At 39.7% G+C, this 23,146-nt stretch overlaps 1 protein-coding gene across 2 annotated transcripts in view; it reads left to right on the forward strand.

Moving 5' to 3' along the window:
* pappaa (pregnancy-associated plasma protein A, pappalysin 1a) overlaps positions 1-22,048 on the forward strand; it is an 85,342-nt gene extending 63,294 nt beyond the window's left edge. The window contains exons 16-23 of one of the 2 annotated variants that reach the window (XM_058382963.1): positions 921-1,104; positions 1,366-1,567; positions 1,773-1,968; positions 2,969-3,119; positions 4,491-4,606; positions 10,113-10,184; positions 11,290-11,388; positions 19,447-22,048. In XM_058382963.1, coding sequence (XP_058238946.1) covers positions 921-1,104; positions 1,366-1,567; positions 1,773-1,968; positions 2,969-3,119; positions 4,491-4,606; positions 10,113-10,184; positions 11,290-11,388; positions 19,447-19,551 — 1,125 coding nt within the window. In that variant the 3' untranslated portion in view covers positions 19,552-22,048. The remainder of the gene's footprint in view (positions 1-920; positions 1,105-1,365; positions 1,568-1,772; positions 1,969-2,968; positions 3,120-4,490; positions 4,607-10,112; positions 10,185-11,289; positions 11,389-19,446) is intronic. The other variant, XM_058382964.1, reaches the window with a different exon arrangement.
* Positions 22,049-23,146: the final 1,098 nt, after the last annotated feature.

The raw sequence follows: 23,146 nt of genomic DNA on the forward strand, positions 1-23,146 counted from the left end.
CAACCACAGACTCTTGTTGAGCCCATGGTCTGTGGCCTCCCTGACAAGTACCATGTCCACCCTGCCAATTTCTATAGACATTGTCACAAAACAGCCTTACAGAAATCCAGATGGAGATTTAAAAGAGTGGCAAGGAAAAACTCCCAGGGATGACATGAGAATAAAAAACCTCAGAGGAACCAGACTGAAAAGGGAACCCATCCTCTTCTGGTTGACACCAGATGGTGGGATCATTACAGAATAATCGGTATTATCGAAAGAGAAACACTACCGAATGTATAAATGTTAAAGAAAACAGAATGTGTGACATCGAGAGGTTCTTAGGAGGCAAAAAATCTCTAGCATGTCCAAATGAGATCATGTACAGCAGGATAATGTTCACACCTCAGCAGGAAGGTGAGTCATACCATAGGCATACCAGATATTGGAAAGTGCAAGTCTCTACAGAATCCATGTACAGCAGCAAGAAGGTTAATCATAAGTACAGATGAAGGTAGGTAGGTGGTAGGAGTGCAAATAGGGATTCCGGTAGGACTTGCTATGACTGCATAACAAAAAGAATGGAAAGCCAGAAGGTATAACAGGTTTGAGTTCACCCTGGGGCATCAGCATCCTGCCACTCTAATGTCAACAAACTGAGTGATCACTTGGGCAGCATCAAGACATACCAGTTTACCAGAACCCTCTATGGCAAAGAACCTTCAGAACTGCAACTATAGCTAAGAGAAGAATTTAAAAAAATATCTGGGTGTCAGTGAGTTTCAGGTCATGATTACCAGAGAATTTGGCAAAGATACAGGACAATAAAATCCAAAAGCTAATCATCAGAATCCTAATGGTCTTAACAGGTTACCATTTTTACAGCTTTGCTTTAGTGTGTAGTGATCCTTGGTCTTTCTTGCCCCGTTTACCCCTTGTAGTCAGGATCTATGGTGACCATCACCTGTACAAATGGCAAGTGGAACAAGCAGGTCTCCTGTGAGCCTGTTGACTGTGGCCTTCCTGACAAGTACCATGTCCACCCTGCTAACTTCTACTTTCCTGAGGGTACCACCTATGGCAAGAAGTGCACCTTCCAGTGCAGGGAACCTGCTCAGCTTGTAGGTGAGAAATGTCTACTGGGGCTACCGCTGTATGGGTAAATGGGATGATACTAAGTAGTGAGACTTGTGAGAAGATGGTTCTGGTGTTGAAAAGCAGCAGGGCTTTATTTTTGGTAGTGGTAATAGGGGACTTAAAATGGGCAAGTATTGATATGGTTTGTTCTTATAAATCTTGCTATTTATTTATTAGCCATTAATTGTTACCCAGACGTGAACAGACGCTAAAGGTTACAAGACCATTTTTATTCTGCCTTTGCTATAGGAACTAATAACACACTGACGTGCATGGAGGATGGCCTGTGGTCGTTCCCGGGGGCCTTGTGTGAGCTGCGTTGTCCTGCTCCTCCCGTCATCCCCAATGCTTTATTGCAGACCAAGCGTTGTAACGAGACTGGCCTGAAAGTTGGCTCGCTTTGCAAGTACAAGTGCAAGCCTGGATACCATGCCTCCAACAAGCCCAAGAGGTACGGTCAAGCTGTTTACTTTTCAGTCTAATTACCATCACTGTCTAGTCTGGAAATACTCCAAGTTGAAATTTGCTGCCAGAAGGTGCCACAATGGCTAGTAAATTTGCTATGATGTTGATGTCGAGGTGAATCATTTTGTATACTTTACAGACATTTTGTATGCCCACATATTTACCCTTCCTCTCTTTGTTTTGTATTAAAGACGGGCATTTAAGATGCAGTGCACAGAAGATGGCCGATGGCTGGAGGGATCATGTGAGCCGGTGATGTGTCCTCCACCTCCACCGGTCTTCCACGGCATGTACCACTGCACTGATGGCTTCCTGTTTGACAGCATGTGCTGGCTGCAGTGCCACTCTGTCAATAGCACGGGGAAGGCAGCTGCTCCCTGTAAGCAGGTCAGTCATTTGCTTTTTGTCTAACTCGCTGTGCAAGTTTCCACACTTACAGACAAGTCATCTTTTTTTTATTTGGTTGTCTAGCTACTAATATCAATATTAATTAATAAGTACAGAGGAAATCAGATCACTTGTGGACTTTTTGGTTCCTGAACTAATTTGAGGCAACACTGTTTTAGGGGAAAAAAACAATCAGTGATGGAGTTGTGTTTTTACAACCCCAAAGTTGATTCTTTTCCCATAAAAGTATGTTCTAAATTTTTTGTTTGCCTGTGATGTTTTTTAAATTAACAAGCAATGCATCATATATTCTATCTATCTATAGGTATGTTAATGATGTGAAACTTTCACAAAACAAATTCATTCCCACAATCACTCAGCAGCTTTAAAAAATATTCTCTCATCAGCCTAACCTTTTTTCTTATAGCTGATTGCTAACAAGCACTGACACTGGAGACTTCTTCCAATAATGCAAAATAAACTTCTATAAACAACATATCAACAGCAAAGCAGATCAAGCTCATTCTGACCAATCAGAACCCAGCATTACAAATACTTCCTCTGTGTGTCTCTCCCAGCCATTCCCCATCTGGTTTAATTTAAATGAATGAGTGAAGAGTTCTGGTTTGAGAACCTAGAACGGGAAAATGATTGAGCGTATGTCCTCGTCACTCACACACACACACGCTCACACACACACAAGCACGCAAGCCGAAACACAGGCTGCTGGATGACTGACCTTGCCAGCAACATCTCTCGCAACACCCCTTTGATGTCCGATGACCTCATGGTGGAATTTGCAGCATGGCACAAACAAAATCAAGTGTTGCACCAGATGTAATCCTGAATGTTTTCAAGTACATATCACACGCACCTAAAAAACATTCCGCCAGTATGATTCAATTAAGCCTCTTTTTAATTGCACCGCATTAAAAGGTCTGAGAATTCAGAGTGATTTGTCAGTTCGATGGGTGATACGATGCATCTGCTGTCTCCACAGCAGGGTCCGCATACCAACATGATCCGCTGCAGGAAGGATGGAAACTGGACGGGATCTTTCCAGGTCTGTCCCCAAGTAAAGGGTCAGTGTGCTTTACCGAGGAACTTGAACGCAGGAATCCGGCTCAGCTGTAAGAAAGGACACGCCATAGGTGGGCACTCGCATCCGAGTCACGCTTAATGAATCATATGCACTTTGGTTAATGACAAATTTATTTCTTATCAAGAGTTAACGTCTTAGATTAAGCCAGAGGTGACAAATGTGGAAAAACATCCTAAAGAAAGTGTCTAGGCTCAACACATTAAACACATTAAACACATCCTCCTTTTTTTTGATACAGAGGAATTACACTAGGCAAAGCACAGTTGAAATTAAGACAGAGATAACAGATGATTCACAGACGAATGTGAGAACATGGACGGAGTGTCCAGTTAACTAGAAAAAGTTTCAAAGTCCAAGCAGGACTGGCAGAGGATAGTTTTTGAAAATTAGTTACAGTACATAAGGATTTCATTAAGAAAAAATGGAGGTTGGCAAAAAATAAAGTCTCAGTGGAACTACAACTGGAGTTATGAATTATGTGCAATGCATCATAGTTAAATGAGAAGACTTATCTGTATGTTTAAACAAAATAATTAAAAAAAACTGTTTTGAAAGACTTTTCAGAATAATGGAAATTGATTTAATAAATTTTGTAAATATCAGGACATTTTATTATAAAACTTTGAACTGCCAGGAGGTTAAGACTAAGCCATTGATTGATAGACAAGTGAGTAATTTATTTAATTAAGCAGTAGTATTAATCCCATAATAATAATAATAATAATATTAATAATAATAATAATAATGATGATAATAATAATAATAATAATAATAATAATGATACTACTACTACTACTACTACTACTAATAATAATAATAATAATAATAATAATAATAATAATAATGATGATACTACTACTACTACTACTACTAATAATAATAATAATCATAATAATAAAAGAGCAATTAATGGTCTAGATGTAGTCTGATGTGCTTAGGATTCAGATCCAAGTCTCAATAAAGCACCTTATTTATTAAAAAACTGTAAATACAATTAGTTTAAGCTCCGAAACCATCTACTTTGATGGACTTTTATGAATATTGAATAACAATTAAATGAATTATAGAAATTATACAGATGTTTCAGATTAAAATCTGGTTGCCTCTGCCAGGAGGTTAAGCCCTGCTCTAGAGAGAGTTTAGAGATCATGGAGTGATCAGAGGTCACCTTACAGAGAGCAGTAGTCTCAGCAGGCTCAGTAAATATGTTACAAATAAACTTGAAAAACAAACAAACAAATTCTGTTTATATCCACACCATGAACTATATAGATTAACCTCACTCACTCACTGCTATTCATTTACACAAGGGGTGCCAATATTTTTTGGAACTAACAGGAACTGTTTACATTATTTTGCTCTCCTCCCTTTCTCTCTGTCTGCCTCTCTCTCTCTCGCTCCCCCTCACACACACATATAGGAGCAGAGTGTGAGCTTTCATGCAGGGACATGAACAGCGATGTGGTCATCCTGCCTGACAACATGACAGCTAGCAGTATTCTGGAGCACCACTGGATGAACCCACCCAAAGTAACGGTGTGTTTTCTTCTGTTGCCCTGGACAGCACACACACACACGCACACACACACACACACACACACAGTGCCATAGACGCACTTCACAAAAGAATGTTTCCTCTGAGGCGGCTGTGGGAGAATGTTGCACTCTCTCTCCATATCTCTAGAGATGGGGGGTCACTTGGAAATTAGCGCTTAGGGCAATAAAAGCATCTATGTAGCATCATGTAGCCTACATTATATCTTATGTGTTTTATGTGTTAGAAACAACCTGGAGGGTTAGAAATGATCACTCATCATTCCTATAAATCCTGTTGTCATAATGCATTATAACTTATATAGCATACAGAACAGCTATTTCAGGGATTCCTTAGTTGGCCCTGGAGTGTTCAAGCAAATAAAAGTTTAAAATAATAACAAGAAGAAGAACAACAGCAGCAACAACAACAATAATAATAATAATAAAAATTCCTGTGAATCCTGTATTCATGATGCATTATGCATGCATTTATGTCATGCAATGTAGTTACACAGTATGCAAACTACCCCAGAGCCTGTTATAATGCATTATAACTGATCTTATGAACAGCATGGAGTATCATGAGAGCATGAGTTCATCCATGTATACTTTTTAAAGTGTCATGACTTCTACTTACGAGCATTCAGAAGGTATTATGTTATATGTGCATGTTATAATGCGTTATGAATACACGATTTAAAAGAAATGAACAGGTTGGGAATAGTATCATTAAAAAAATCATTAGAGGCAATAATGAGGAAATAAAGTAGAAATGACATGAGATCGCTAGTCCCTAACCTAACCTCTGTGTTTGTGTGTGTGTGTGTGTGTGTGTGTGTGTGATATGTACAGCATTTTCACTGAACGTCATACTCATTAGATCCCCAGTCAGGCATGCACCAGCATTCCCGGTTGCCTGACATTAGAAAAACGGTACGATTACAGTAATCTCTGAACTTGTTTCAACCGCAACGAGGCGGAGGCCAAGTCGTAAAAGTTAAAAAGACGTCGGCAATCACAATAATTTTAAGAACGACCCTATTACAGGCGCTAATAGAACAGCTTGAGACGTATTTAACTGTCAAAAGTATTATATTGATTCAGTGCTGATTGTTGAAACTGGCTGTGGGCGAACTGAAAGGCTGCGCCGTTGCTTTTCACCTGTCTGTATAAACACCGGGCCCTCAGATGTCTTCCGACCCCAACGCCGACAAGACCATAAAAGCGGCATCGTAGCATGACATGGCGTTGGAGTCGCAATGGCTGAGAAACCTGGCAGCTATTTAGCGTTGCGCAAACGAGATCTAATCAGCGGAATTCATTAAAGCTGTTTGTCTCTGCGTGTAAAATCTAATATCCAGACGTCCAGGGAGAAAAGACAAGAGATATTTCTTTCTTTATAATTATTAATGTTATTGTTGTTATTGTTGTGCTCCCCGTTATTGTTGGCGTTTCTCATATTTCTTAGTGATGGGAATGTTGAGTCAGCTGCTGGAGAAATGAAATGACACGTCGATGATTGATTGGTTGAAATTGATCCGGTTGTGTGTCGGGGTGGGTGGTGGAGCTGGGATGCTAGGGGAAGAGGAGCCCGAAATCGATGCCGCCGAAGCGGGCCGGGGCGTTGAGCTGAGGTGAGATCGATCGCCGCTTCGTTTCTTTCTGCATCTCGCCACCCTCGCCGCACCAGTGTCGATCGATAGCGTCTGAATTCCACAACACCTGTTCCTCGTAACTCCCTGCAAGGACACACTCTGCTCAGTGGAGCTGACTTCCTTTAGCAAACAGACGCTAACTATCCAATCTGTTGCTAGCCTAACTTTTTTAATATTATTATTATTTGTATGTATATAAACTGCATGCATAGACAATCTGGTGAGTTAGCTGCATAATTTAGCTGTGGAATTTTTGTCTTTAAATATAAGCTAGCTATGTAGGTTAGCTTAATAGATGTTGGCTATGAATCCTAAACTATAGCCTGGCTTCATTTTAACTGCAAATTGCTAATCAGTAATCAAGACAAATTACTCAGTTTACTCTTTTTCTTATATATTAGCTTTCTCATATATTAGGGCACACTGCTGAAGAAACGCAGGTAATAACAAGCAGATAGAGAGAGAGAGAGAGAGAGAGAGAGAGAGAGAGAGACATGATTGTTCATGCTGGCTCTGCTGGAAGGAAGGGCTAATATTAACCTCTAATTAATAGCCCCAAGTTTTTATTAAAGGGGGAATGAGCTAAATTTGATAGCAGGGCTACAGAGAAGAGCAGGGGCTTAAACAGAAGGTCGAGTGCTCCAGCTGATTGGATTTCCAGACGTGGAGATGTGTAAAGGGATGATGTCATGCATGTCTAAGGCTGGAGAGAGCATTGATAACTTGTGCTTGTGCGTATTGGATCAGGAATCCAAACCCAACCCGTAATAAAATCTGCACAGAGAACACAGATCAGACCAGAATAATCCACACAGAGAACACAGATCAGACCAGAATAATCCACACAGAGAACACAGATCAGACCAGAATAATCCACACAGAGAACACAGATCAGACCAGAATAATCCACACAGAGAACACAGATCAGACCAGAATAATCCACACAGAGAACACAGATCAGACCAGAATAATCCACACAGAGAACACAGATCAGACCAGAATAATCCACACAGAGAACACAGATCAGACCAGAATAATCCACACAGAGAATATAGATCAGACCAAAAAAAATCCACACAGAGAACACAGATCAGACCAGAAAAAATCCACACAGAGAACACAGATCAGACCAGAGAAATCCACACAGAGAAGACAGATCAGACCAGAATAATCCACACAGAGAACACAGATCAGACCAGAGAAATCCACACAGAGAAGACAGATCAGACCAGAATAATCCACACAGAGAACACAGATCAGACCAGAATAATCCACACAGAGAACACAGATCAGACCAGAATAATCCACACAGAGAACACAGATCAGACCAGAAAAAATCCACACAGAGAACATAGATCAGATCAGAAACATCCACACAGAGAACACAGATCAGACCAGAGAAATCCACACAGAGAACATGGATCAGATCAGAAACATCCACACAGAGAACACAGATCAGACCAGAGAAATCCACACAGAGAACACAGATCAGACCAGAGAAATCCACACAGAGAACACAGATCAGACCAGAGAAAATCCACACAGAGAACACAGATCAGACCAGAGAAATCCACACAGAGAAGACAGATCAGATCGGAGAAATCCACACAGAGATCCACAGACCAGACCAGAAAAATCCACACAGAGAACACAGATCAGAAAAATCCACACAGAGAACACAGATCAGACCAGAAAAATCCACACAGAGAACATAGATCAGATCGGAGAAATCCACACAGAGAACACAGATCAGACCAGAGAAATCCACACAGAGAACATAGATCAGATCAGAAACATCCACACAGAGAACACAGATCAGACCAGAGAAATCCACACAGAGAACATAGATCAGATCAGAAACATCCACACAGAGAACACAGACCAGATAATTCCACACAGAGGACATAGACCAGAAAAATCGACATAGAGATCCACACAGAGAATACAGATCAGATCAGAAAACCCACACAGAGATCCACAGATCAGCTCAGAAAAATCCACAGACAGAACACAGATCAGTTTAGAAAAATTCACAAAGCACAAGCAAGCAAGCTGCTTGGACTTCCTGTCTTTTAGGTCTTAGCTACAGCAAAAACACTACGAGAAGCACTAAATAAATTGAGCAGTAAAAACCTTTCCCCTGCTACAAAACCTGTATCTCCGATAGCTAGCTATCTTTTGGATGTTAGCTTGCTTGGATACTGATTTCTCAGCATGGTGTTTATATGTAACATATGTAACTGTTTCTTCAGCTAGTGAGCTAGCTGGTTAACTTTGACAAGCTAGCTAGCTCACTAACAAAAACAGATTACACACTAGCTAAATGCGAGTGAGGCGAGGTTTATTCTCCATTCCATTTTTTAGCTTGATCGTTGGCTAGCTGTATAAAAATTGAGAGATTTTTAAATCAGAGAAAAACTTTTAACAATTTTTGTACAATTATTGGGTGAAGAATAAAAAAAGATTTTAAGGAAACAATTTAAATACAACGTGAGTTAATGGATTTTCACTTGAGTTAGCATGCTCACATAAAATGACATGTAGCTCCAGTTGTTCTAGTTCTAGTTCTAAGTTCTAGTTTAAGACTAGAAATATTATAGGTAGTTTATTTGTGGAAAAAAAAAGATTGACGATTCCAAAAGTCATGTCATTTTAATCTGACACACTGTGACCCAAAGTGCTCCTTGTACTCTGTGTGTGTGTGTGTGTGTGTGTGTGTGTTATCGATTTCCCATCACTCCCAGCAGTCTTCAAAGGCTGAAATGTTTTCTGTACTCATCTGTCCTCTGATCATTTGTTCCCCACCTTTTTTCTTTTCCATTGATTTGCTGACTGCTAGGAAATGTAAAATACCTTAGTTTGCAGGGGCGGGTAAGCGAGAGAGAAAAGTGAGGAGGCTCTGTATGTGTGTGTGTGTGTGTGTTTGAGGTATAATTGTATAACTGACATAAATCTAGCCAATAACAGAAGCCTAGCTGACCTCTGGGTATAGCTTTCATGCTAATATCTCTCATGCTTGTGCTAAATCATTTCATTACTCTCTTCCTCTTGCTGTTGTGTAATTTTTTTATTGTTATCTTTAATATCCCGACTGTTTTGTGCTGAAATGAAATGACACGCTGCTGATTGATTGGTGAAATTGATCCAGTGTGTGTATGGGGCTGGTGGAGCTGGATAGCTGGGGAAAGAGGAGCCTGAATCGATGGTGCTTAAGTGGTCTGGGGGTGACACACACACCCACACACACTTACAAACACACACAAACCATTATCCATTCCAGAACCAAAATAACCAGCATTCCCATTGCATCTTGTTGTACAATTAAACTCATTGTGCATTGAGTGAAACTGTTTCTACACTAACCAGTGCCATTAAAATAAATTTAAAAAAACCTAAAAAAACTTGACATAACTGGCTTCTCGACAAAGGATACACTGTTTTCGACTTGTAACGGCTCGTAATTAGCACTCTGCTTTTGGAAACCATTTGAAGTTTCCCACCGACGTCGTAAAACGACAAACCTGTTGCCACACCTCTCGCTATTGAATACGTCGCCGTGACAGCTGCCTTAATGGCCCGCGATGGCTCCGGGGTGCGAGCACAGGAAGCGATCGTTTAACATGCTCTGTCGAATCAAATGATCTATGTTATGAAGATCAACTTTCCCAAGGTGTTGGATTTGGAAGTTTGCCAAGTTTCTCAAAATGGGAAGAAGTTGTTCTGAGTTTCATCTTTCCGACAGTTCGGCATCGAGTGACCTGAATTTTTGCTCACGTTGTTATTCTAGTTGTCATGTGACAAACAAACACTGGCCTATATGCCTAAATTCTTCTTTTCCTTTCTACCCACAGCATATAACATGCACCATGGGTCTGAAATGGTACCCTCATCCCGAGATCCTCCACTGCATCAAAGGTTGTGAGGTATGATCTTCAAAATGGTTTGGTTGTGTCCATGTTGATGACTGAACGTCTTTGTCATGTCTCACTCCACAGTGGAGGTTAATATGAAAGTACACACTCAGGACTTTAAGAATTTGTAGTGTTTCAGAAGGATTTTCCCTAGCCTTCCAGGGGTGATATATTCATAGAAAAGTTCCAATAAAACAAAAAACAGTACTTTTCCTTCCACACAAATGTTTGTATCTTCAAAGTAAATGTTGATATCAAACCCATTTCTGCTCCCTGAGATGCTCCAAGTGCTTGTTCATCTAAAAATCAAATCAGCTCAAATTTGATCTTCAACTTGTAAAATTCTATGAAAGGTTATCCAACAGAGGGAAAAACACACGTCTAAAACACACTGAAAGCCAACAGAATCCTGACTCATTTTAGATCAGACTGATTGAAAACTGATTATACCGATCCTAAAAGTCCATTTCCAGTCCTCTGATGGACTGGAGCACCAGTGTACTGGTAAAAAAGGGTTAAAGAGTCCTAAAACCTTTTCTCTGACACTTGAGACTCCTTCCATAAACATTAAAACAATCTCCGAACAGAAAACGTTTTCACATCTGACATGCAAGTTCTTACGAACGAATGGTTACTATAGAAACGATGATGCATTCGAATGAGTCCTTCATTATTAACACCATTTGATCAGTCAACACTGTCCTGGTTTAAAGTAACTGCATTAAATCACAGAAGTACTAAATAATTTACTCTATATAACATCTTATTTTAGACGATTAGCTACCGAATTTAATTAGGTGTAAATTTAACACCTTTCTGCTCTGAAGTATTTTAGCCAAGGTCTGATTACTCTTACCTCTCAGACAGGGCTGTAGCTTGGCCGGTTTCCCAGAACACTTTTTACATTTGCTTGTTTCTGACGTAGCGTAGACGTAAATGAGACTTCCACAGCTGGCAGTAATGCATTTCAGATTAAATGGTAACATCCTTTTCAGGAGTTTGCATAGTGCTTTTAAAATATATAGCACTGTAATCCGTGTGCCAGGCTTATAATCTGGAGATTTTTTTTTCTCTGTCTTAAATAATAATCAGCTTCCTTTTTTTCCCTCCTATTCAGCCTTTTCAAGGTGACAATTATTGCGATGCTATGAACAACAGAGAGTATTGCAACTACGATGGAGGAGACTGCTGCCGGTCTACTGTCAAGACTAAAAAGGTAACACCAACATTCATTTTCATAAAATTTCTTTATTATTATTCATTAACGATGGTGAAAAGATTACAAAAGGTCTTGTGGGTACCAGCTGAAGACCTGCTTATGAGTTTCTGGAAGTCTGCAGTAGTGGCCATAATTTGGCTAATCAATGAAAGATCATGTCTTACAACATTGTGTAACAATTTGGGAATGATCTTTCATGTCTCACATGTCTTACACCATTTAGAAATTGTTACACAACCTGTAAGACACAATCTTCAATAGACTGACCAAATTATTCGGCCGAATCATTGGACGTCTGGACATACTTTAAATTGCAGGACACAGAGCTCCTTAGCTTAATGGGAAAGAATTCACAATTGCAATTAAAGCCATAGATACACAGTTTAGCAATAAAAAATACTACAAACCTCAGGCTCACAGCTTTCTAATGAAATCTAGACCAATCCTAAAATATATACACCACATTGTCTGTTTAAAATGAGGAGGAACAAGAACTAAGTTGTTTCCTGGAGGTTCCACGTGTAAATATCTATAAACTGTCATGCTTGAATCATTTTTTAGAAAATTTAAGAGTTGGCAAATTGCTGTTATATAAGAAGACACACTTATTGGAAAATAATCATCTTCAGGAATGGTAACTGCTTGGCACCAGGCCTCATCACATACCGCAGCATCATTGATTATTTTCATCTAGCAGCATGCCATGGCATGTTTCAACCCTTCCTTATGTAAGTTGATATTATGAAGGCATATATACTCATGGAGCCTACGAGCATACAGTACAAATGCAGGATTTATTGGCTGTTAAACCAAAGTATTTCAAATAGACAAAAACAGGCATAGACATTTGAGGGTTAAACGAAAATCTTTTGGTTTTACTGTTCGTAGGGCCAGTAGTTCTGGACACGCATTAAAACCTGTTGTTGGTGGAAAAAGAACAGTGAATACTCACTGACGAGTGCAACTAGACTTAAATCCTGTGTAGCAGACAGCCTCATCTGTTTATAGTGACAGGAATATGATTTGAATTGACTTGAGTGATTATATTAAGTTTACATTGGAATATTTTCCCTCCCTAAAGGAGTGATCCATTATTATTCTATGTCCTGCCAATACGTAGCATGTATGCTGCCAATACGCCAGTATATGATTCACTGAAACCTTTAAAAGCACCAACGCAGACGTGTTTAGTTCTCGTAAGAGTTGCAAACCATTAGCGGTAACCCAAGTGTCTAATAATAAGATGTTATCCAGTCCAGTACGTTCATTCTTTTGCTGGAGCAGCAGACAATTCTGGTCGGCTTCAGACAAATGCTGGAAAAAAAGGGCCGTCATTGGAGCTGAAAAGAACAGATAAATGCGGTCTTAAATGCAGGACGAACCCACAGACCCTCGCTTTTCCATGGTTGCGTCATTTTGGCCATTGTACCTCATGCCTACTCCAGAAGGCTGCTGTTTGTTGGGCAATTACCCGAGCCCTCCGGCGGGATGGCAGGCTTTTCCAGAGCAGACCAATACACAAGGAAGTCTTTTTGTGAACCCTGCTGCGTCTGATGGCCTTTAAAACCTGCAGGAAGCACGGACCTTCTCCTGAAGTTGCATCTCGGTTCCAGATGGAGAGCCGAAGGTTCATGTTCCTGACATCGATTTCTCAGATTGCTCAGATCATGACCAGATTTGGTTTTGTCTTCAAATGACCCATAAATGGGTAACCCATTGGAAGGGGTAACTCATTCATGGCTAACTTCAAAGTCTTCTTGTTTTTGCTCAAGGCCATTTAAACCGATCTCAGCTAGTTGACTGATGACATAGCATTTCCATCTGTGCATTTAAGGGTGTGGAAGATTTATCAGCCACCATGGCGAGGTGTTAGTCCTCCCTGTTCCTCTTATCTCCCTTATAACTCTCACCTTTGCTCATTCTCCCTCTGTGAGCCCCCTTGACGCTGGACTACATGGTCATCCTCAAGCTTGGCCTCTCATTAACAGCTCTGTAAACACTACAGAGGCTTTATGGTTGCTGCTGACACACTCACTTCTTCAGGCAATAACCTTTCCTTCTTCAGTCTCATCCATCTCCTGCTCTCTTGCCATATTTCTTACCTCAGGAGCAGTTTGAACTTTTGGCAAAGCTACAACTGTGAGGACACAGGCAGCGATGATTCATTAAGCCTGACTCTATTAGAGGACGCTTTTTGGAGGGTTCGCTATGTCCTGCCTACGTCATTGAGCAGACAGAGATCTCAGCGAGAGTTGAGTGAGTGCCAGACAAGCTCACAAGTGTTGACAGAAGGTTCAATTGCTCTGCAACTATTAGCCAAGCGTCTGGTACGCCACTCTTCTCTGTAGTGCATCACAGAGTTGGAAAAGCAAGATAAGAATGGAGTCATCATTTAACATGTATCAGAAGCAAAAATGGGAGGGTTTGTCAGGTGAGTTTATCAACCCTGCCATTGACAACTACCAGAAAATATCAACTCAAGTTGTGCATTGCTTTTTGGACCCAAAGGACAAAAACATCTGTGTAAAGAGAAAAAAACCTTTTAAGTAAAAAAAATCCACACATCCTCGCTGTCCAGTGCCAAGCCAGGAGTTTTCCAACATCAAAGTGTTAATGCCCACACTGCTCTACTAACAGCCCAAAACAAAGTTTATTGCGGAAAACAGGCCCTAACCCTGTGGGATTTTCCTTGTATTAGAAAAACAACATGATCCTCAGAGCTCAGAGCTGCCATCTTGCCATCTGATCTTCAGGAAATCTGTCTCCCAAGGCTGCAATGATAAGCGGATCACCTGGCTTCCCCATCCAAAGCCTAGTTCAGAAGTCAGGCATCCTGTTCTGGCAGTGCTTGAAGCAAATATTTCAGGTGGATTTTTACAAAAAAAGAAAACAAAAATACTGTACCGGGATTTGGGGAAAGGATACAGAAAAATTGCTCTGAAATAACTAATCATAATTCGATTGATGGTCCACCAGTGGGGAATGTCAACATGAGCAGATGAAGGAAAAGGGATGAGGGATTGCCTTAATTGGTGTAATTACTGTCCTTGGCTACTGCACAGTCAATCCAACTGGTTTTTATTTGGTTCTCATTGTCAGTTTATTCATTACTCAGGAAAGCCTATACACACATTTCCCTTCAGAGCAATGACTGCATGCATTAGTGCAAAGATAAGAGTCAGTCTGACTTTGAATTGCACTTAACCTCGCTTGCACCTCCGCTTTCCACCTAACCATTCCTTAAAGTGTTTTGTTGAGATAGCGACCGAGATACTATATGACTATTTGTTATGCCTTGCGATCTTTGATTTGAAAGAGCAGTGAGCATGCCACCTTGGATTCAACTGGAAAGCAGATGTTTGCATCATGTCCTGGAGAATAAATAAGTATTGAAAGTTGATGACAAATGTTGTCTTTGTGACCCTTATGTTTATTGGGAAGCTGAATATTTGATCTTGCATTGTTTCCATATGTTGATGATAATCATTAACTTGTGTAAGGAATGTATGCTTTGTAAAAGAATATATATCATGCTCACAGCTGTCTGTGTGACCACCAAGGACATCACAGTACTCAGAAGTAATGAATTAATGCAGTAACATGATGTTTGCGGTTAGGCACGGTTGTCCTTGTTGTTCGACATCATATAGGACGCCATTACAGGAAAAAACAACAACATGTCCTGTGGATTAAAGTCGTGTCCTTCTGAAACAAGAAGTCAGAATGACACTCTGTTCACTGACTTACCCTACAGCCAGTAGCATTCTAAATATAGAATACCTCATCAAATATAAGGAAGTCTGAGGAAGTGACATATTCCAGCATTGGTAAAACATTTATTTGAAAACTGCCATCTCATTCAACTTCCAAACGAACAAACTCCACTTTTTTTTTGTCAATGAAACAGGCCAATAAGACAACATAGACAAATAGATAACAAGACCAACAAGACAAATAGATAAATGATGTTCCCTTGCTCATGAGCAGCTAGCTTAGAGCAAGACCCACCCCTTTGAGGAGGGGCATATATGGTTCCAGAGAGGCTATCATTGCAACTTTGCAGTCCTCATAATAATAACAATACAGTTAGAATATGTCATATATTTATAGTATCATAGCAGTGTTCATAACCCTAAGAGATAGGTACAAAATCGTTGAAACCACTAATTTATTTTTCAGGGGCATTAATCCTAAAGATCCCAAATTCCAAAGATGTTAAAAAGATTTGTTCATGTGCATTCACACTCACTTCCATAGTCTTGTTGTGTGCTCAGAATGACTCAGCTGAGCTCAGCCGAGACCCAGCGATTGTGACACAGCACACGAAAAAGAGAGCTCTGCCAACAACCTGTGAGATAAAATCGGAGTACCCTCTCTCCCTCCTCTGCAGGGCGAACCCCTTTGCGGCTTCGTTCCCTTCTACTGCGATAACCCCAGAGTGAGGGAAGCAAAAGCACTTCCCGCTGCCTGCATGTTTGTTTTCCTTCCTTATCTCTCTCTGGCACACTCCGCCACCCCCTCCCTTTCCCTCCATCTTTGGCTGGAGATTTGAGTATTAAGGAAATATGGGTGACTGGCTGTGCATTAGTCCTCTCCGGGACTTTGAAGGTGCGAGGCTGGCGGCACGTAAGGTCACTGCAGGATCCAGCACTAATGACTGCAAGCTGTTGGCAGGACGCTCGCCGACTGAACGGATGGATGGATGGATGAATAGAAGGAAGGATGGATGAATGGATGTTGGTGGTTGTAGCAGGGAAGAGGGCTGCCCCAGTCCTACTCCTTCCCTTTCCCTCCCATCCCTTTAAGATCCCCGTAGAAGGAATTCCTTTCTGGAAGTGGGAGGTCCCAAGTGAGCTGCTTTTCATGCACCCGAACTTTGTTTGTACATTTTTGCGCCCTGGCAAATCTGGTGTGAGAGCTGAGCTTGAGGCAGTTCTTTGTGTTTTTTTTTTTTTTTTACTTTTTGTTTTTTGTTCTGCAGATGTTACGCAACATTACAGAACATCTTGATCCCGGGGTAATGGTTATTTCTGTGAGAAAAAAACACCAACATGGGAAACACCAACAGTGTGGAGTTACTTTTTTTTTTTACAAATTATATACGGTCAATGCAAAAGTGAAACATATTAATAAAATGTATATTTATATACAGAACTTGCATTTTATTCTGCTTGAATTCCTATCTTCTGAGCCTGTCCTGGGTTTCACAGTGGGTTTGACACAGGACACCTTGGATGTAATGCCAGTTAATCAGTTCAGAGTTGGCAATTCAGTCACATACTTGGAGGAAACCAGAGAACCTGGAAGAAGCCCACACAGACACAAAGAGAACATGCTCAGCTCCACACAGACAGCAACCCGAGCTCAGGCTTGAACCAGGCACCCTGGAGCTGGGAGGCTGCTTCCATGTTTATCTAAAATTTTGATATGTATCTATGGACCATTCTCCAACTGCCCTTGGGTAGAACTTTAAAACGCAACCTTGGCAAATGACCCTGAGTAGCTAGGAAATAAACCTAGCTAGACATTATCTAGCTATTCATTTTAATAATGGATGACTTCTCGGAATATGTAAACACATACACGACTGTTAGATGGCTACGAGACAAGCGATTTGATTACATTTGTACTGGTAGGAGCAACTGCTTGGTCCAAAACCAATTTTGGTCAGACAGAGCTATATTACTGTGGGTACCCTGCAAATGTGGCTTATTATACCTTATACCTTCTGAAGGTATAACATTTATCAGAGGATTTTATTGGAATACAGTGGATCCCAGTTCTTTCTTAAAGTGGTCGTTTGCTTGTAGGTGAAGAAAACTTTCACTCTGTTCATGTTAATTTGTTTGAAAGTTTAAAAGAGTGGCAGAAATGGAATTCCACCAGGCATTCCCAAGACCCCTCTGCATGCTCCTTCTCAGGGCCAGATGTGGCAGCTGGCTTTCCACCCTGAGGTCAAGGTCAGAGAAACCATGTCAAATTTGCCACCCACAATCACAGGGTGAAGGGAAGATAAAGAGGCAGGGTTTAACTGAGCTTACCAAGGCCTGGGAGAACAAAAAAACTGGTAATGCTGAAGACCGGGTATGTTTAGTGAAAGTGAGTCAAGATGAATTTATTCCTATTTTTGAAACAATTTGTAAAGACTTAAAAGAAAGGATGGATTAAATCTGGAGGGGATGAAGAAGTGAGATACAAGTTCTTGGAACGGAAATAAACTTATGTAAAAGGTTATGGTTATGTAAAAGTAAGAAAAGTCTCTTAGACAGAGGAAATGCCACTTGGATGATTGGCAGCTGGCTTTGATATGTCTGCAGCTCTTGCTCGTAAAGCTTTCGCAAGTTACTTCTGGGAAGCCTCCCCCTCCCAAAACATGGTTCTCCTCTCTTGGGTAGTGACAAACACCATTCATCCTGGAGTAACTCTCCCTTTCTGAACCCCTATCCATATCTTGCCTGCTTTTGAAAGCTGCTCTTGTTGAAGCAGTCCAGCACCCTTTTACTCAGCTTTGACTCACTGACTTTTAAAAAAATATATATCTTTTCACTGACTTTTGATTCTTATTCATCAAGCATTGCTTGATCCTTGCCTGGATCTTTCTATCTGGGTCTGACTTCTGGCTTGCTTTCATTACCTGTAGGTGTTATAAATGCAGTTTGTAATGGAATCTTATATTTTTGAAAATATTTTTTAGTTTCCATACAACTTTTTCATGAATAAAACACAATAGGACTTACTTCATGTTCCGCAAAGTGGTTTATGTTCCTCAAACATCACATCTTGGAGTGTTATTGCTCTTATAACACAGTAATTTACCAATTATTACAAGGTTACATTAATTATTCAATCAAGGACACTTTTAACCATTATAATAAAGGTATTATGTGAAAGTGCAAACATCTCAGTCCTGAAGACTTTCCATTGTTATAAACCTGACAAAGCTCTGATTCTCTAGACTCCATCTATAAACAGAAAGCTGCATTATATCAACAATTATACACTAATTTAGCAATTTAAAAAAAGTCTACTGTCATAGCTATGCTGTTACCTTAAAATGTAATCCATACCTATTGATGATAGATAGATAGATAGATAGATAGATAGATAGATAGATAGATAGATAGATAGATACTTTATTCATCCATTTTATCTTATCCATCATTTTATTTTAAGAATTTAACAAAAAAATCTTGTAACTGTGAAAGTGGAAATTGGAAGAATATTCTCCCTAGGATGTTTCCACACTCAGCAGCAGACACAACTGTGTTATGAATGCACAAGTTGCACATGTGGTCCTTGTTTTAAGTGATGAGGTCAAAAAGCAGCTGACGACTTTCCCTCAGGGATTCGACATCACAGCAGCTGGTGTCAGTGACGCACTACCAACATTAAAGCATGGCGTCAAGTCCACCGGGTATGGGCGAATGACATTCAGACGCTCTCTGGGTTTGCAAAGTGTTGACCCAACATAGGGTCATCCATATTGGATGGATATTTTGCCAGTTGGGCAAGCGAAGCTTTAATGGAGATCTCCTCTAGATCTCCTCAAGATGGTAAAGAATCATCAACTATTTGTCCAGCAACAATTGAGCCTGTCATAGTAAGGCATGGTAGGTGTCCCTGTGAATGATCAAGTGTCCTTAAGGACCAATCCTAGCCACTTTAGTAAACACCTACCTTGTTGCTCCACCTAGTAGGTGTGCCTTAATAATGATTTTCCACCAAGATTCAAGAAGAACACTGTAAATACTAACTCATGACTAGCCCATATTCTGGCTAACTGAGAAAATAGGAGGAGTTTAGGAGTCTGTCATCTGGTTTTGACTAGTGATAGGTACATCATACCTATCCAGTAATCAAATTCTTAACAGATTTTCAATTGAAACCACAGGAGGAGATTTAGCTCATTCATTTTAATGGCATTTTAATGGAAAAGTTTGATGGAAATAGTGATACCTTGAAGGATCATGCTTAATTTGCAGAGCACTGTACAGTACCATTACTCGGTGTTAATCCATGACTTGTTTAAATGATACCAACTTTCTCTCCCTCCAGGTGATCTTCTTTCCATCATCGTGTGATCCACAGACTGATTGCGCTTGCCGGGACCCCAAAGCACCAGAAAACAGGAAAGATGAGCATGTATACTCTCTGGGCTGAGAGAAAGAGTGCAGCCATGGAAAGCCCAGCCATAGACTGGGTTCAAGCAAGATATTCTTCCAGATATGCTGCTTCACAAGTGTACCTCTCCTGTCCTGTCACACTCCTTCATGTCAACGTGTCTCCCTGCTAGCGTCTGTCACGTCTTGGAAGGTCTACCCATCCACAATTCATTGGGAAGAAAAAAAAGAAGGATAGAAAAAAAAAGACGACAGGTCTGGGTGTAAGAATATACCCATGTGTAGAAAAGAAGGAATGTTTTTCTCTCATCAAACTAGAAAATAAGATGATAGATTCTGGTTAGCATGCCTATCTGTGCCAGCTTTTAACATTCACATCTATTTTGCTTAAGTTTGCTTGAGGTTGGCGGTAAACTCAAGGTGAAAGGAAACATTTTGGAAAATTTGCAAGGGTTTTGATTTTTGTTTTAAAAAAAAAATTGGTAAAGCCACATCTTCCTTGTAGTGATGTAAGGTCTAAAGATGTCCTACAGTAAAGGGTGTCCACTTCTGCTAGGAATACTTCCTGCATTAGCAAACCACAGAAAAATAAAAAATAAAAAACAAACGTTTGAGGTGAGTTACCTTGGGCCATTTGAGTCTAGTCCTGATTCTGACCTACCAAAATGTGCAAAATACAAAGGACCTAAAATTTGCAAGTGGTTTTGGAAACTTTGATAGTTAGCAAAAACAAGCATCAGCATCTAAAACTGGTTACTCACTCAGTTTTCCTAAACAGTCAAGTATCCATCGTAATATTTAGCGGGTCTTTAAAGATGGCAGTTGTTTTGACCAACATGCAAGTGATCTCGCCATGTTAGCATGGCTTCAGTTTATGTTGCTGCTACTCCTGCTGCTACTTTGCCATCACGGCTAATCTTAGTTTGTATGGAGCTGGAGTTATGACTGCCTTAAGAGTTACCTCAAGATGCCAGACTCGTTTAACAGTTCTCGTTCAAGAAATGATTGATTTCTGACCTCAAAAATGTCACTTAATATAATCTCCATCTGTTTTGAATGTAAAGACAGGGTTAGCATGTTCACCAGCGCTTATCCAAAAATCTGAAATCTTTCAATTTGCCAAATTAATGTTGATCTTTCTCTTTAACTGTCTGTCAAAAAAAGACCAAAATTGACATTTTGTCCACAGTGTAAGCGTACTCAGAGCGTACTTGTGCCAAATATCTAACACCAGCAATTCACAAATAGGGGTCCATGCACTACAGCCAGGAAATAACATCCCACCATTATTAAAGTGCTTGTATTTATACAGAGTTCTTATAGATATTAGGCAGTTTGACTGGTTACCTCTAATGAAATCTGTGTAATCCAAACCTCAAAAAAGTAAGTCAGCTTACGAATAACGTCTGCTCGAGACCCCGACTGTAGCATCATCGCGATTCGAACTAGCGATTTTGTGATTCTCTTAGATCAAAGCTTTTCTAGCTGTAAAGCTTAATGCTAGTGAGTCTGTATAACATTTCTCTAAACTAGCACTGAAGTAAAACTGAATGTTTTTAGCAGGTGAATCCTCAATCCATACTTGCAAAGTGGTAGAACTGGATTTGGATAGTTTCTGAACCCACGTCTGGACAATTTGTTAGGTGCTGGTCCATAGCAGTATCCAATATTAGCATATATATATATATATATATATATATATAGGTGAAAGTGTCTGAATTTCAAGCCCTGAAATTTGTATTTGGCTTCCTGTTTCCTCACCCTGCTTCTAAATCCCAGATTCCTAAAGCATTGTAGCGTATTTCCGCCAACGGAAACTGCGTACGGCTCTGACTAGAGAACTTCAAGAAAAACATGGATGAAAGCGGCACAGATTCTTCAGGCATAGCAAACCAAGGAAGTCATTCGTGGTGAATGTCACTGTAAATAGTTCATAGAGGCTTATCAAGACAATGATTGTTTTTCGTAGCGCTTCTATTAGTCGGGGAAAAAAAACAAAACAAACAAATATCAGTTTTCCTTCATTTATATTTCTTAAAAAAAGAGAGAAAAGAACAGAAAAAAAAATCACTTTATGTATCGGTAATCAGTATTTGTATTAATGACCTCAGATACTGCACTTTTGAGTAGCCATTAAAGGGAAAGACTCCAAACTTTTAGGAAAAAAAAACGCTGCTATTGTAAAACGTTGAATTTAAAAACAAAAATGGTATCAAAATATGGTATTGTGATATTCCTCTCTTTGTGGTTATTGTGTTTCACCCGATTTTAGCTGTTGGACGGGACGAAACTCATCGTATGTTAGATTCATGTGCCTCGTCTGGAACTGCGAAACTGGCTTTAATATCCATACGTATTGTTCAAAGAAGGATCTGCATCGTAAATCATTGTATCGTATTTGTTGTATATGCATATTTTTTTGGAAATGTGTTTGATGCTATCAGCCATTGGCACAGAGACTTATTGAAGGATTTTGTTTTTGTAATGAAGGAGAAAAAAAACACTAAAAAAAAAAGAAAAAAAAAGGAAATGAATTATCTCACTGAAGAAAAGCCAGTTTATTGATTATATATATATACGTATATACATATATGTGTATATATATATGTGTATATATATATATGTGTGTATATATATATATATATATATATATATATATATATATATATATATATATATATATATATTATACCGAGAGTGGACAAGAAATATTATAGAGATTTTTTTTTTGTCTGTTTGTTCTATAGTCCTGAAAGAGGATTTATTATGTTATTATAACAGTGATATGTTATTGTACTCTGTATGGACCATTTTTATTGCTTCAAAAGCGAGACTCATCAGCAAGCATTACACAACGCCAATTTTTTTTCCATGAACAGGACTTCAGGTTGACAGCTGGGAGAGCCAAAGCTTCGTCCTTCCACGTGTTTCTTTCTCGTCTACCGTTCAGGAGGCAGGATCGATCGCTTTCCTGTCTCTTCGTGTTTTTCCACAACAAGACCAAAATCCGAACTGTGGCGTCGCTTTACATTCTGCTTCTCTCCCCATCTTCTCTTCTCCTCACCCTCCCTTAATCCTTCCCTCTAAAAAAAAAAAAGAAAAAGAAAAAAGGATGCAGTCTCTAAAGCCATATATGTTGATGTTTCCGACGGGATGCTCGACTCTGCTGTACACACCACGGGATCTCTGTCTGTACCTCATGCCTGTAGTGTTTGCTGCTTTTATGTGTTTTTTTTTGTTTGTTTGTATGTTTTTGTTTTTTTTTTCTCGTGATTTGTGTCTCTCGGCGATATGTTACGGTGTACATAGTAGAACTATTTATTGAGAGTGTTATACTTTTTTTAAGTTATATTTTTAATGTTCATGTAAGTTATTTTTACATTGGTCCTATAAACGTAAAAGATGAAAAAAAAGGACGTGTTCGTTTGAAGGGCTCTGATTTCTCTGGTATATTTCTGGTTTGTTTTCTGACGCTCACTGACGAAAAAAAAGGCAAACAAAAAATGTGAAATTTGCAAAGACTCACATGATGCCGATTTGCTCGGTATTAGATACAGGTTGAAATTTTTTAGGGGAAAAAAAAAATCTACTACGGTGCAAAAGAGTAAGCTACAAATTTCTCAGAGGTTTGTAAG

The sequence above is a fragment of the Hemibagrus wyckioides genome, linkage group LG28 (assembly GCF_019097595.1).
Source record: "Hemibagrus wyckioides isolate EC202008001 linkage group LG28, SWU_Hwy_1.0, whole genome shotgun sequence".
Classification (NCBI taxonomy): Eukaryota; Metazoa; Chordata; class Actinopteri; order Siluriformes; family Bagridae; genus Hemibagrus; species Hemibagrus wyckioides.